We start from the raw sequence: 16312 nt of genomic DNA, 5'->3' as shown, positions 1-16312 counted from the left end.
CACCATTTCACACATCCCACGCTGGCAACCCACACAGCGTTTTAACCCTTCATTACACCGCCTCCGGCTGGACTCCAGGACCGACTCCCTGGCACTGGCGGAAGAAACTGGCATCACCGCTGAGCAAAACGGCTCAGCCGCAGCCTGCCTGCATGGGCAGGGCTGCCTGGCCCCAGAGATGGCCGTGCCTCCCCTGGCAATGTCTCAGCCCATTCAGTTGTTTCATCCACTCCTACCCTGCCCCAGCAGGGACCTGGCATCTTCATTTCACAGCTGAGAAATGGAGATACAAGGTGCAGTAAACAGAGAGCTCGTGTCCTGGCCACAACAACCCTGCTCCTACACACGGCAAATCAGCCACAGGGTGTAAGCATCTTCTCTGAGAGATGGGGAGCACCCAGCCCCAGTTTGGCACACACCCTCTCCTCCTCACAGCCCCCTTCCCAATGTTTGTGGTGCCTGACATAGCTGAAAGCCAGTAAATGCTTTGTTAAGAGGATTTCCTGCAGTTTGAACAATGCTGGCACTGCCAATGGCACCACTGCCCAAGCAAAGCAGCCCCAGGCAAGGGAAAGCCAATACAGAAAAAAGAATATGTACCAAAACCCCAGCAGCCCTCCCCAGGCGGCCTGCTGCTGCACAGAGGGAGGAAGAGCAGAGGGGTCTGCAGAGCTGGGGCCTGCACAACAGACAGTCCCTGGGGGAGTTTCTGCAGGTGCAGAGGGGCAGGCAGGGATAGGGGCAGGCAGGGATGGGGGCAGGCAGGGATGGGGGCAGGCAGGGGGCAGCAGGCACAAGGGGCTGGATTTGCCCCAGGCAGGGCCTCCCCTTCCTTCCCCAGGCTGCTCCAGACACCAGCAGAAAGGCAGCTCTTGAGCAGGGCCGTGGGGATCTCTATGCCCCAAAGAGGTCTCTGGGCAGGATGCAACCGCCTTAGGGACATCCTCTTTCACCCTCCCTTCATGACCAAGGGCACCCCGCTACAGAGCCTTCCGCACCCAGAGAGGAGGCTGCAGGGCTTGTAGCACGTCTGCAACTGGCACCATGCAGGCACAGCCCAGCTCGGCCACGCCAGCCCAAACTGCCAGCACCTCCTTCCACATCCACATGCGCTGCAAGGACCTTCAACACAGTCTTTAACAGCGCCAGCCTCAGGTCTTCTGCAAGGCAAAGCCAATTCGCTGCCATGCTGCATGCTCGGGGTGCATTCCCCTGACACATGCTAGGTGCTCACTGGGACAAGACACCAGTAATCACCAGCACAACCCGCCAGAAGCAGCACCCTCCCAGGACATCAGTGCCCCTCCAAACCCCATGGTAGCCCTGAGCAGCTCTGCAAATGAACCTGCACCACGGCCGAGCAGGGGAGCCCTGCTGGCACAGAGGGTACTTACAGCCGTGACAGTGCCTGGTTGTTCTGGAAGAGGAGCTCGGGCAGGGTGTGCAGCTGGTTGCGGTTCAGCCGTCTGCAGGGAAAGAGGAAAGGGTCAGGGTTTCAGGGGCAAAACCATCACCTTCCCTGCACCCAGCTGGCAGCTCTGGGCACAGCTGGGGTGCTTTGGCTCATTCAGAACAGCCATTAGAGCTGAGCATCCCACTCGGTGAGGACACCACTGGTCTGCTCACAGCGCTCCCAGGCAAGGGCGACCAACGGGGCATTAATAGACTTACTCATGATATTGTAATTACATGCAGACAGGACTCCGAGCTGTTAACTGCTGATTGCTACTTAACTGCGCTGTTAACCTGCTGCTCGCTCAGCTCCTCATATCTGCTTGAGTAGCTCAGGATTTTTAAACTGCTGAGCTATTTTACTGAGTACTGGACTGGAACTTATGGTTCCCTTGCTAACACACAGGACACAACTGATAACAGTGAGAGTGATTTGTGTTTTACCTGTCCCTCACCTCCAAAGCATCAGAAAGGACTTTAAGATCTATAGGAACAGGTTTGCTTCCCACACTGTAAAATACTGCCACCATGCAGCAGAGAAGCTCTTTGAAGTCAGGTGGCTCTGATATATTATGGTTTAAGGCAAAAAGGAAAGGATGCTCTCTGCAGCTAAATCCCACGGCCCCTCACAGACCCGCCTCTGCGCCTGGACACTCACAGCCGCTCCAGCTCCTTCATGTCATCGAACGCCCCACGCTCCACCGTGCTGATCTGGTTTTCCATCAGCTGCCTGTGGAGAGAAGGGGTTGGCTTTCCAGAAATGTGGTCCCCAGCCACCAGTCTCACTGGCGGGGTCCCCAGTGCTCCTTGGGACCCAGGGCCACCTTGTGCCCACCATCCCCTCAACAAAACCTGGCCTCTCTCTCCGCACACCCTCCCAGCTGGAAGCCCACCATGCTCAGCTCAACACAGATGCCCTCCAGCCCCACCAGCAGATGCCCACCAAAGGGCTCAGCATTATCTCTACCAGCCCCTGGAGGGGTCATAAGCTGAGCACGGCACCCGCCAAGGCCGGGGCAGCTGGCCTCTTGCTTGGAACTCACAGGACGCGGAGCTGCTTCAGCCCAGCAAAGTCATTCTTGTTGATCCGTGTGATGTTGTTGCCATTGAGCTCCCTGCAGAGAGAAGAGGCAGAGGTCAGCAGGGAAGCAGTCAGGAGGCAGCCAGGCACCTGGGTTCCCCAGTGGCTCCCTAAAAAGGGCAGGGAAGACCCAAAGGACAGCACCGGCCACTGCATTTCTGTGATCTCTGCTGGGAACAGCAGGGCTGGCTGCTGGCTCCAGAGAGGACCCTCAACCTCAATGGCCAGCAGTGCTGGGTGCACAGAAGACTGGCTGGCCAGGAGCGTGTAAGCTGGCAGGGGCTGCCCAGCTTCCCCCATCTACCTGTCCCCACACTGGATGTCCTCCTCAGGACAGAAGCCCTAAAGCCATCAGCAATGTAATAAGCAGGCCAGCGATGCCAGCAGCCACCTGGCTGGACATACATCACCCCACTCTGGAAATGCAGCAAACACCTGGTAAGGCCATCCCAAACACACAGAGCCCCTTAGAGAGGGCAGGGTTAATAAGAAAGCAAACAACTGTCCCCAGAAAAGCAGGACCCCTCCAAACACCCAGCTGCAGGTTACTCACATACATCGTATCTGGTTCAGCTTGGAACCTTACACCTTCCTCTGCCCTGTGCCACCTCTGAAACACCTGCCTGGAGAATAAGCCACACTTCGAGAAACACCTGCATGGGACCAGCTGTTTCTCCTGGCATTGCTCCCACGTGCAAAAGCCCTGGGCAAGCACAGGGACAGGCACCCCAGCCAGAGGGGAGATGCCATCCTGGCTTTCTCACCCTGTTGGTGGCAATAAGGGTGGGAAGTTGCCCATGGGGTGCCTGCACCCACCTCATGGCTTCTGTCCTGCCCAGGTTCTGCTCAGCACATGGGCAAGGTGTGCCCCACTGCCAGACCCACACAAAGCAGGGACTCTGCTCCCAGGCTGCCAGCTGTGCCTCCCTGGCTCTCTCCACCACGCTCTCCAGCATGCCCCTGCTAGGATTATCTTGCTTTAAAATATATTGAGCTGGAACTTGCAGATATTTTCACCTTGCAGTCTCAGCTTTGCAGTGCCTTTCTGCATTATGGGTTGTAAGCACTGCATGGAGAGAGAGGGTCCATTGGCCCTGGGACTCACGGCCTGCAGAGCTGGGGGTCCCTGCACAGCACCCCATGGGCAGAAGAGTCTTCCCCTTGGCAGCACAGAGCATGGCAGTGTTTGCTCCTTGCCATGAGGCCAATCCTCCCACGGCATGCCCTGGGGATGGAGGATGTCCATGTGAATGCGCAGCCCGGGGAAGGCTCCCACGCTGGACACCCACTGCCTGCACTGAATGCAAATGCAGAAGTAAAGAGGAAACAAATAAACTACAGGAGGGGGAGGCAGTCAAGGGGAGGATGAGCTGCTGGAGCCAGGGCATGGTAGAGGCAGGAGGGTGCCACCCCACAGCAGGTTGCGGTGCCTGGGCAGGACTCTAGCACCCAGGGCTCTATAATTATCCAGCCCCAGCAGCAGGGCTGGGGAGCAGGAATGCCCCACCTCACACAAGGGACTGTATACAAAGTCCACAATTTCCATCCAGAGCCAAGGCCATCCTCCACCAGGCTCTGCGGCCAGGCAAGGGGCTGAGGTCAGTGGCAGGCTGGCCCAAGAGCCACCGAGCAGCATGTACAGCCGTGTACAGCCATCGGGTACAGCCAGCACAGCCACGCACCCTGGGGTGCTGCCATTGTCCTGCTGAAACGGCTGATAATGGCTAATGAGTTCCAGCTCGCCATTATAGCCTCATAATTACACCGCTATTCAGCAGGCGAGATTGCCGGGCTCCTGCCATTATCCAGCCGTGTGTGCCTGTGTTGGGAAGGAGGTGGAGAGAGCAGTTACTAGGACACAGATGAATGTAAGCGGGGAATGAATAGAGGTTCCCCAGCCCCTGCGATTAAACTGAAACCCACCCCTGTCTCGCCCAGCTTCACGTCCACCAGCATGCAGCGCGCACATCTGGCTCCTGGGGATGGGGCTCCAGCCTGCAAGGTGGCACACCCTGTGGGGCTCAGCCCTGCCCCTCTCCCAGCAGCAAAACCCACACCAGCCTGTAAATCCTGGGCATGAGGCACTAGGGTGGGTCATGCGTTTTAGGGACATCTGTCACCGCAGGAGGGGTGGCTCAGTACGTGCAGATGTGTGTGCCCACCTTCTGATTGACCACAGCTCTGGAGCCAGCTAAGGGCACAGAGAAATTCCAGCTTCAGGTGTGATTTTCTCTAAATGTCTAAAGGTCCTTGCCAAAGCAGATCACTTGGGAAGCTCCCTGAGGCCAGGCTGGAGGCCAAGCTGGAGGTAACGGCGCCTGTCCCAGCTCCTGGCAAGGGAGGGTCCCCAGCAGCACTCCCATGTCGCCTTCTTTTAAACATACCTACCATTAATCTGGCTGCAGTGTGTAAGTGGAAGTTAGGAAATCCCCGGTACTGCAGAGAGAGCAGAGGGGCTTGATTTTAAAACTGCTCAATCTGAAAGCCAATACTTACACCTCATCCTGCAAAGCCCAAGGAGGGCTCAGACACCTCTGGGGTCCTTTGAGCACCAGCACCCCAGAGCCTTAGCCAGAGGCAGAGCACAGTCAAAGCAGCACGGAGACATGTGGAAACACCAAAGAGCCACGGACTGGTCACAGCCAGTCCCTCCACATGCCAAAATCAGGCTCTGCCCTCTCTCCCAGGCACCTTCCAGGATAGCACAGCCTGAACCCAAAGACTTTTTGGCACAAGTCGGCACAGGCAGGATGCACTACCCTGGGGCAGTGACTGGGGACATGCCTTCCTGGGGGGCAACTGTGCTGCCCACCCAGCCCACATCCGCCTCCGCTCCCTGCGTGCTCACTGAGCATCTTCAGGGTGCCCCAGGACTGGGACTGGTGGCAGTCCCCGAGCGGGGCAGTGTCCCAGGGCCCCTTCACAGCCCCACTCCCTCGGAGACTGGCCCTGTGTGCTCCCTGACAACTGCTCTCAGCATCCCCCCTTGCCTTTGTTCGGTTAAATGATGGCCTTTGCAACCAAGATGGGAATGAAAAACAGGTAAGGCTTATTTGTAAGGATGCCGAGGCAACACTGTTATTTAACTTCATGCCATTTTTTACCCTCTAAATCCCCTTCAGTTCCTCATGGAGATAAATTACAGTCTGCTGTGCCCAGAAAGCTGGATCCCCGCTGCTCAGCTGCTCACCCGCTGCCTCCGTGCCCTTTCCTAGTGAAGCAAAACACCCTGCCCTGCCCCATGCAGCACAGCTTCGATGAGGACTGATGTGTCTGGGGAGCTGCCTGGCAGATTGGTTGCATCTCTGGACTACGATTTGAAAGAAGAGATGCGGGATATGCGCTTTTGCTGTTAATCCATAGGGTTTAATGCCAGAAAGCATCATCGTGTTCATCCAGGCTGCCCTCCTCTCCCTCCCAGCACCCCAAATCTCACACTGCAACTGGAGAGGCAACGAATTTTTATTTGCAACCTTCAAGTTTCAGAACCTCCTTCCCATTTCTCCCTGGGAAGAGGAAAGTCATTAAAACAAGCAGTCCCTCTGCTATGTTGCTTGTGGATCATCCCACTCCCAGATGGGATGTCTGTGTTGCAGCAGGGTTCGTTAGACTGGATTTGCATAGTCTGGGTTTATATTTGGTTTCTAGCTTTGAATGGCTTATTCCACTCCCAGGGGGTATGATGTGTTTTTTCCCTTTGCAGGGTTTGGAGCTACACTAACTCGGTAACAACCTCAGAGAGTGCAAATGCTGAGAGGTAATTTATTAAATACAGCCAACATGAGTGATATTTCCCTGGGCACTGATTTATCAGGAGCGGGAAGGGGAAGGAGCGACAGCACAATCCCACTATCCATACTCCGTTGCAAAGCATCAGCTATTCAGCACGCACGACTCCTGTCCTTGTGCTCCGCTCAGCTCAGCTTTCCCACTGAGGCAGAAATCCTAACTGCTGTGCTCCCCAGACTCCTGCTTTTAAGCAGGCAGAGGGAAAGTCTGTGACACGAAACTCTGCATTTGCACCCACAAGCAGAGAAATGTGTCCCAGCCCTGTCAGCACCAGCACAGAGCGGGCACACACAGCGCCTGGCTGTGCCAGCAACGCCTGCAGCCAGCTGGGCTCCTGCAGTCCCCGCTCCAAGGACTACCACCACCCCGCTGCCCAACGAGGCTGGCATTTGCTTTGTTGGTGTGATGCAACCATAGTCCTCGTCACCCTGCCATTTCTGCCCTTGGCTCAGAGTACTGGTCCCTGGGGTCCTGGCTCCCTCCCAGTGGCTCCATAGCCCCCATCCCCAAGCCCTGACCCCAGCTGGAAACAGCAGTGCCACGTAATAATCAGGGAAGCGCAGAAATTAAGGCTGCAAGGTCATGCACCCCACAGCAGTATCCCTGCAGCCCTTCATCAATCCTGACAGACACGTACGCGGCTCCTTCAGGGACAGGGACTGACGCTCCCCTGTGCCCTATTCCAGCAAGTCACTGTTCCTGCATAAAGGACCATTTCCAAAACTCTTTCCTGAAGCCCTCTTGCTGCAGATGAACCCCCTCCCTGCCTGCCCCAGCTACCACACTGCAGAGACCAAGCTGCTCCCCTGCCCACACATGTCCCCCTTCCCAAACCCATTCCCCCCAGTAAGCCCCCAGCCCTACAGGCACAGCCTCCCTCCAGGTCTCTCTGCCTTGCTGGGGCAGGACCCGCTCAACTCTGCTCCCATCCCACATCTGTGCTGTTGGTGATCACCTCCCACCAAACACCCTCCTCGAGTCACCAGGCAACAGCATCCTTTTCGTCAGTCCATTCCTCCTGTTTGCCAAGCCCACTTAGAAATCTCAGCCTGCCCTCCAGCCCTCTTGCGTGTCTCCCAGCCTGGAGGCATCTGCAAATGTCATAACTAGCTTGTGTCCCATCACGCAGACTGCTAATGGAAACATGGACAAGGCTCAGACCCCAGACTGACCCCTGCACTCAGCACTGGGGGACAGAGCAGCTGCAACCTTTCATCTTACACTTTTATTGCACTTTTCAAGTCTTCTCAAGATTTCACCTGGCTGCTTGAACATAACTGAGCCTGAGCACAGGCTCGCTGAGCTGCCCAAGCACTGAAAGGCAGGGCAGAGCCCTTCCCAGCCTCGGGAGAGCTGGTCCCTTCCAGCGCCAGCACAGAGGGATGCCCACCGCATCCACCAGCTCCCTGCAGCCCATGGGTGCATGGCTGGCTGCTAACTCCATCCCCTCCAACACGGGTATGTGGTACTGCTGCCCGCTGCTCAGGGAGGGTGCACTGGGCACCCACGCACTGGGCTGACACAGCTGTACAAGGGGCTCAGCACATTCTCCTCCTTTTCCTTCCCATCCCTGCCCTGACCAGACCCCTCAAGGAAGAGCAAGGGTGCCCACAGTGTTCAACAAAATCCCTTTAAGAGTGCCATACACCCCCGGGTGAATGCTTTGCCAGCATCCCCACTACCAGATGCCTGCAGGGTGATGTGCCCAAAGAGGAGAGCTCCAAGAGCAGCTATGCGCTATTTGGGCTCATCCCAGAATAACTGCCCTTAGCCGAAGAGGAACCCAACCCCAAGCATGGCGTTGGCCCCCAGAGCATGCACGGAAGGCTCTGTAAGCTTTTATGAGGTACTAAAGCAGGTTAGCATCGCAATAAATTTTTAAGCATTACAAACAGCATTGATTGTGTGAGAAATGGTGAGGATCCGGAAGGCTTTCTGCTTCTCCTAACTTCTCTCTGGGGTTTTCATGCCACAGCCATTAGCTGCTCGCAGTCAGGGAATGCTTTACGCTCATGCAGCATCGTGGCATGTCACCTTCAGGTTAAAAATAAATAAATAACCTCACTCAACCCCAGTGTGAAACAGAAAAGGCAGCAAGCCGTTTTTGTTTCATAAACAGGGAAACTGAGGCTCAGATTCACCTGGATACCCTCAAAATTCATCTTTTTGTGCTGTGCTAACTAGCCTGGCGAGGAGTATCGCTGTTCCCATGGATCCTCTGCTTCCCAGGGCAGAGGAGGCAGCCCAGCCCTCAGGCTTCGTCCTGCCACTCAGCAGATGAAGGTCCCATCCACCCTGCATCTCCCTCAGCAAACCCCCTTTGCTCATCCCTCCTGCAGCAGCTCACAGCAGGGACAGGAGGACAAATGCACCCAAACTGCTCGGTTATGAATGCCTGCTCAGCCCCAGACCAGCTGGCTCTCCTGGAGCATCCGTTTTGAAGCTGGGGCTTCCTTCTACTGAGAAATATCCAGGGCCAGGAGCTTGCATCTCTCCCACTCTTGGTGCCCAGGGCTGCTCCTCGGCTGCATCGCTTGAAAAATTAATCTTCTCTTTTTTCTGATCTTCCTCCTCCTAGCAGCCTCTCTCCCCCATAGGACACTTGCCTCTGCTATTCTGAGCAGCAAGTGCATCCAAAATGCACAACAGGAAAGCCGATACTCAGCACAGCTTCAGAGCCTGTATATGGCACGGAGGCCTGAGATGGTCCCAGAGGGGACAGCCTGGGACCGACCCTGCACCAACACCACAGAGAGGTTCCCTTCATCCCACTTCATTCCCTTCCTGCTCCCAGCAGCACCACAACCCTAATGACCAGGCTCCAAAACATCATCCCCTCTCTTTGCCCACATTGCTAATTGCAGCCTGTCTCTGTACAGCAGGAAAACCTCTGCTCGCTGATGCTGCCACTGCAGCCATCCCTGGCTGTCCCCCGAGTGGGGACAGAGCACAGGGGCCAGCTGCTGGAGCTGGCCTTGGAGCTACTCGTGCTGGAAGCCTGCCGGGGAGCAGTGAGCTGGGTCTGACATCCCCTGGGATGGGGCCATTTGCTAATGCACAACTGGTTTTTATTGTGTTTCAGAAAAACACACACAGAAACATTGCTTTGCCTTTCAAGTTTTATGAAAGGTTGTTTCAGTAGCAATAAAGATAAAGGGGATGCATCTGCAGCACTAAGTACCTCTGGAGCAGGCAGGGAACCATGAAGGACTTGGGTGAGAGACAAAGGCTCCTTGGTTGCCCACCTCACCCTCCTGTGCATGCACACATTTACGCGTCCTGCTCCAGCGCTCACCTCACCCGCCTGTGCCGGCTCCCAGGGAGCAAACCTGAGCAAGGATGGAGGAAAATCCCCTCTCAACACAGGGTCACGGGCTCACACACCCTTCCCCAGACAGGTCACCCTTTCCCTGCCTGCACTGCCTCAGTGGCACCCCGAGTCCCCTCTGTTCCTCTGGGTTGCGGGGTCTGCTCCCAGCAGGATTCTCCCAAGCATCCTTTGCATTTTATAGCTGCCTCGCTCTTTTGGTGGCCAGAGGTTCGTTTGGAAACAATGAAGTAGGGGAGCATGAAACTCAAAACAAATGCACGTCCCACAATGAGCCAGCTAGACAGTTCCAGCGCATGCGTGTGCAGGGGGTGCTATCCTGCACCAGCGCCACTGCCGCCGTGCCCAGCACACAGCAGCCACAGCATTTGAAGGTGCACACAAGAGACCCACAATTAAAGCCAAGCACAACTCCCCCTCCTCGCTCCCACCTCAGCAGTGAGGAATTGCCAGCAGCACAATGCATCACCCCAGAGGAGCAAAGTGGCAGCACATTTAAGGCAAAAATATCTGTTTTAAAGGATGCAATAAAACAGAGCCAGGGAAGGGTTTATAGGGAAGAAATTGCTGTGCAGGGTGAGAAGTGGTCACCAGAGGCCAATCTGCCTGGCTTTATTGCCTGTTACCAGTGACTTTTCCCAACCAGGGGACAATAGATCCTCCGCTATCAGCCTTGGCTCCAGTCAATACAAACACGACATAGTTTTTTAAACTAATATTTTTCCAGCATGCAATTCCATGGAGAGTGAGAACGCAGCGTTACCATGGCAATATATAGACAGCATCTGCCTTGGACGTAGCTGAAGGGAGAAATTGGAATAGAATTGCAAATTTCCTCTGTCCAGGAAGGCTCCCAAGGAAGCCACCACAGTGGGCTGAGCAGGCTGCCTTCCCCAGCTGGCCCGCATCCTTCCAGTGCCCAGCACTGGCTTTCCCGAGAGCTGAGGGCAGCGGCACCGGCCGAGCACTGCCCCAGCTGGAAATTGCTCCGGCATCCCACCTCAGAGCTCTGCAGAGCCTGTGCGCTCCTTCGCTGCCCCTGCAACCAGCCTGCTCAGCTGCACCACCAAAAACTTGCCCGGGCACTCCAGGAAAGGGAGAAGTTGACCCTCCCAAGGTGCTTCCTAAGAATTAACGTTCCCCAAAGCACCCCAAGGAGACACAGCACGACAACTGGTGTCGAATACACGAGTGCTGCTGCGATACACCGGCCTTGCTGCTGCAAGACATTTTGATTAACCGGCTACAGGGAGATATGCGTGCATGAATTAAGCACACGCTGAACAAGAGCTTGCTGCTCTAATTTCGGCAGGGGACGGTTAGGCAGTGCATGAGGGTGCCTCAGGTGTGGCCAGGCTGGCATTGAGCTCCTGTACCCAAGGACTGGAGCTCAGCACCCCTTCCCTCCGCCAGCAAGCTGGGTGGAAGAGCACACAGACAGGGGAGGCAGCATAGCTCGCTGTAGTCTGGATGGGGCCCACTTCAGCACAGGCAAATCCCAAGATGGGGGAACAAGGCAAATGGGAGCCCCATGCAGTTTTGAGGACGGGGACCCTGGGAGAGAGAAGAGGGAGCCAAGGGGGATGCAGTGATGGGGACCCCCAAACCCAGTTCTGCTGCCCCCCACATTGGGGTAGAGGGGCACAGCACAGCCGACAGTGAGATGGGGAGCGTTCAGCCCACCGGAGAGGAGGCAAAAGGGGTGAGTGGGGCAATTGTCAACTGTCAGCTGAAAACTTCAAAAGCAGGAGCAAGTGCAACGCCATGAGGCTCAACTCAACCCCCATGAGCAAAGAGCTGGGCTGGAAGCAACCATTTGACAGCAGCAAATTTGCACTGATCCTGCTGGCACAGTGAGGGTGACCCAGCTCCCCAACAGCCAACAAGGCAAGCTGCGTTTCAGAGGCGCTTTCAAGGAAAGACAGAAAGAAAAGCAAGCAAACAGGGAATGGAACCGTGCCCTTCTCCCACAGCTCTCCTCCAGTAGCTGAGACCCAAGGGACTCCTGGGAGCAGATAACACAGTAGTGCTGGAGGATTATCGCCCCATCCTGCCTACACTGCCTCCAGGACCCGTTCTATCATGCTTGCCAGAGGCGTAGGCAGGAGCACAGGCAGACATGCAAAGCGCCCAGAGATTTTGCTGCTTCCCCGCTTGCTGCAGATAAGCCTCTCCGCTTGGTGCCTGATCCAGGCAGGGGCACCGCTTGCTGTTTATGTTGGGTTGCAGACTAGAAGGCACTTAGGGAGCAATGTGCTGCATGCCCTGGTGCCAGGAAAGAGGGGTCCCCTGTCCCCCCATGCAGCCACGACTCATAATCCTTCCTCATCACATCTCCAGTCCTTACCCTGCACCAACAACATGGCACTGCCACGGGGCAGACATCATGGGAAACCTTCAAGCAGCAGTCAGGATGATTTCTCCCCAGCCTGTGATTCCCCAAAGTTGCAGTGACTCTGCGAGGCAAATAATTCCCTCTTCTTCAAAGGAAAAGGGTGTGTTTCAAAAGCGATGGAGCTCAGACCTTACCACAGGATGCTGCTGAGTCCCCACGATGGCTTTGGCAGTGCCAGCACATGTGGCTGCAGGGGCAGCACTGCCCTGTCCAGAGGTTTGACCCATGCCACCGTGGGGCTCAGCCAGCTGGGAGGCTGGAGAAAGCCTGAAGCCTCCAAACACCATGCCAGGCTGCCCTGCAAGACTGTGGGCATGCAACAGGTAGACAACATGACAGCAGGGACACCACTGCTCGCCGGCACTGTGGGATGCATGGCAAGGTCGGCATCACTCACACTGCGCATCCCAGGGCTTGGGAAAAGAAGCAGGCAGCGGAGGGCACTGGTAGGGTGTTGCTGGCTTCCCAAAGAAAGCCAGCCCCTGGAGACAGCGAGTCCCAAGCACAGACCCTGCTGCAGGCTCCCCTGCGCTTGCTGGCTGACCCCACTCCATCAAGCAGTGAGAAGCTGGAGACTGCAAGGTTTCAGTCTCTTTACAGGGAACTTGGACTCATTTACGATCTGTTACAGCAGGAATTCACTGCTTAGAGATAGACCTGCTCGGCACAGACACCCTCAAGCACCTGCAAGGGTGTGCAGCACAGTGGGAAGTAGTTATCCAGCAGACAACACCCACGAGATAGCAGCATGTCTAGCTCAACCCAGCCAGCAGATCCGGAACCGGCAGCTGCATGAATATACAGAAAACCCAATGTCGCCGAGCAGCAACAGCCACAGAGGACCAGGTCAGTGGAGGCAGAACATGAGACAGCAAGCAGGACCCGCTGCCAGAGGGGGACAGATGCCCTGTGGGGCAGAAGCAACACCCACCCAAGGGCATCCTCCATCGGCCCACTCCAGCATCGTCTCGTCTGAGTGGTGCTGAGCACCTGCCGGGTGGGCAGAGGCAGGGGCTCACTGTTGGCGTTCCCCCAGCACCCTGCAGCCAGGTGCATGGAGAGCAGATGCTGTGGAGCCCACTGAGTTCCCCGAGGGGTGGAAAGGGCTGCTGCAGGCAGGAGAGGCTGTGTGCAAACCTTCTCCCAAGACCCAGGCATAGATGAAAAGGGGATCCTGTCTCGGAGCTCATAAACTGGCTCTGTGGGACTGCAGCTCGAAGGAGCCTGGTTGCTGGGCTGGGTAATAATCATTTGTATGAGGGTAATTACAGCAGGAGAAGAGAAAACTCCACTAAAGCGGTGTCCCGCAGAGCTCCCAGTGCTGCACGCTGGGTGCAGCCCTGGCAGCTGCCAGGTTGCCAGCAGTCCCTGCCTGCGGGGTCTCTCCCCAGCTGCAGGCAAAGGGCACATTCACACTCCGGTAACCAGAGGCAGTGCAGCACTGGGACGGGAGGAGCCCCGTGTGTGTGGCTGTCCCGGGACGCATCCTGCCCTGAGGAGGCGGCAGCCAGACACTTCCCTGCACTGCAAGGGGGATGTTGGGGCAGCCTGGCCCCACAGCCGAAGCTGAGGGCGGGGGGGTGGGGGGGTGCTGCTATGCCTCTAGGCTCCACCACAGCCCCTGGGATGGGGTACCCGCTGCCCCTGAGTGGAGGGGAGAGGCTGGGGACAGCCCTGCTTTCCTGCCGGGACTGGGGACACCTGCACACTGGGAACCTGCCACCAGCAGCAGGTTGGACACACTCAGCTGATGCCCCTCACCCTGGAGTGGGAACCTGCTGCAGCCACAGGGCCACCGGGCGCTGAAACCTGTGCCAGGCACAGCAGCGAAGGGACACCCTGCTCAGGGCACTGCAGGAGCCCCACAGCTGGCTGGACCGTGACTATGCTCCATGGGAGAAAAGGTTTCCTTATGTGGTCCAGCCAAGAGACCCAGGGACCAGCCCTGGCACCCCTGGAGATGTGGCAGGAGCTTTGATGAGCAGGGATATGTGGGCACAGAGGACTGGCAGGGCTGGGTGAGCTGTGTGCACAGCTGTAGGCTGGTCACACTGGCAGGGTCCTGAGAGGAGATCAGGGGAGCAGGGCCTGATCCCCAGCACGATGTCCCCAGGAGGGCTCCCCAGGGACAAAGGGGTGCCCAGCACGGGTAGGGGCTTGGGGTGGTGGGGACCTGCAGGCAACCCCTCCGGTTGTGCAGGTGCCCCATGACAAGTCACAGCAGGAGCGGCCACACACCTGCATGTGGGTGCCATGGGGCATGCAGCCTCACACACGCAGTCCATTCCGGGCTGCCCCAGAGCAATGTCCCTCGTGGAGCGACCCAGGTCCCCAGGCACAGCTCTCATCCCAACTCCCCTCCGCGTGCTTGCACGCGCACTGGCACACACCGGCTCTTGCACATCCCTCCCACAGACGAAGGGTTGCACTTGCACCCCACCCCAGCGGGCTCTTGCACACACACCGTTCCCCACCTCTCCGGGCTACTGTACCCCACCTCAAGGAGGGGATGATGCACACTCACCCACTGAACAGGCTCTTGCACACATATCTCTTGAACAGGCACTTTTACACACACACACACACACACACACACACACACCCCCCGAACGGGACGCTACACACGCGCCCACCCCACCAGGTTCTAACACACACCCCCCTTCTGGGCAAGCTTTCGCACATACCCCCGGGCATCTGCACAAGCACTCCCCTGAGCAGTCATACACATCCCTGCATCCCCCTTGGATGGGCTCTTACACACACAAACAACCCCCACACCCAGACATGCTGTTGCACACACCCCTCACGGACAGACTCTTGCACATGCATCCTCTGACGGGCTCCTGACGGGCTCCTGAACACTCGTGCCCCCCGCTGGGATCTTGCACACGCACCCCTCAGGACAAACACCCTGCCCCGAACCCCGACCCGGGCCGTTGCATGCCCGCCCACCCGCGCCGGCCGCTCCCACCCGCGCCGGGCCGGACAAAGCCCCGCGGTACTCACAGGCGCTCGGTGCCGCGGGGGATGCTCTTGGGCACGGCGCGCAGGGCCGTGCCGTGACAGTCCACGGTGGTGCCGCTGCAGGCGCAGAGCGGCGGGCAGGCGGCGGCGCGGCCCCGGCACAGCGCGGCACACGCCAGCAGCCAGGCAGCGGCGCGCAGCCCCCCCGGGACCCCCCCCGCCCCGGGGACCGGGACCGCCATGGCAGCGGGGTCAGGCGGCGGGGCCGCTGCGCATCACCGGGCAGCGGGGTTAGGCTGGGCTCGGCAAGGCTCGGTACGGCTAAGCTCCGGGGCTAGAGCCCCGTCGGTGCACGCCCGCCCGCCCTCACTGCTGCCCCATCCCGCAGCCCCGGCACAGCCTCCGCGCTGGCTCCTCCCTCCCGCCCTGCCCGCCCCGACGGGCCCCCCCCCCTCCCGCCGCCGCCGCCGCCCCCGCCCCTCCCCGCGCCCCCGGCACCGACACCGCCGATCCTGCCCGGGACTCCGGTACCCGGAGCCGTCAGGGCTCTGCAACGCCCCGGCCGTGCAGCAAGGTGGGCTCCGGCTTGGTCCCCCCACCCAGGACGGCGGGGTTGGCCCGCGGGGCAGCCGCATCCCCCACACCGCGCCCCCCCCGTGAGCTGGCCGGGGTGCAACAAGGCGAGGTGGGGGGCGTGTGGGCAGAGGCACCCCGGGGTCTGGCAGAGACCGGAGGAACAGTCTGCGAACCGTGCGGCGGCAGACAGAGCGTTCCCACTGCTCCTCAAGGGGTGCCAAAAGGGTTTGCGTCCCCCGGTGTGCTCCAGGCACCCTTGGCCTGTCTTGCACCGGGCAGCCCGGAGCCCCATCCATCCCCATTATCCAGAGCCCAGACAGGGCGTGGGGACCTGGCAGCCTGCAGGGATCACAGGGCAGCCTGGAGCTCCTCAGCCAGGATGGTACCCGGTCTGCTCATGGGAATCCTGTGGCCAAGCTCCCCGGCACGCAGCAGGGACTGGGGCATGCACCTCCGCTGTGCTCTTTGCCCTGCACTCGCACAGCAAATCTTAAAACTCCTGGCTGTGGCATTAGCTATGTCCCTTGCCCCTCCAGGGGAATGTCTTAAGAAATAAAGTAACCAAAATGTCTTTGTGGCCAACCTGCCAGGAAGAAAGAGCCAAAATATACCTATTTCAATGCAAAAGGAAGTGATGCCAAGAAATCTTGTGAACTTGGCCCCAAACGGTTGACATCTCAGAAATGTGAACATTGCATTCATTTTATTACCTTCCATTTTCTTTCCT

At 58.0% G+C, this 16312-nt stretch overlaps 1 protein-coding gene across 1 annotated transcript in view; it reads right to left on the bottom strand.

Annotated features, from left to right (window-relative positions):
- SLIT1 (slit guidance ligand 1) overlaps positions 1-15396 on the bottom strand; it is a 64017-nt gene extending 48621 nt beyond the window's left edge. Inside the window, exons 1-4 of the mRNA XM_075107927.1 lie at positions 15052-15396; positions 2496-2567; positions 2111-2182; positions 1395-1466 (exon numbers count right to left, since the gene is read on the bottom strand). Of these exons, the coding sequence (XP_074964028.1) occupies positions 1395-1466; positions 2111-2182; positions 2496-2567; positions 15052-15251 (416 nt within the window). The 5' untranslated portion in view covers positions 15252-15396. The remainder of the gene's footprint in view (positions 1-1394; positions 1467-2110; positions 2183-2495; positions 2568-15051) is intronic.
- Positions 15397-16312: the final 916 nt, after the last annotated feature.

This window comes from Phalacrocorax aristotelis, chromosome 12 (genome assembly GCF_949628215.1).
Source record: "Phalacrocorax aristotelis chromosome 12, bGulAri2.1, whole genome shotgun sequence".
NCBI lineage: Eukaryota > Metazoa > Chordata > Aves > Suliformes > Phalacrocoracidae > Phalacrocorax > Phalacrocorax aristotelis.
This window is presented reverse-complemented; position numbering and strand designations above follow the sequence as displayed.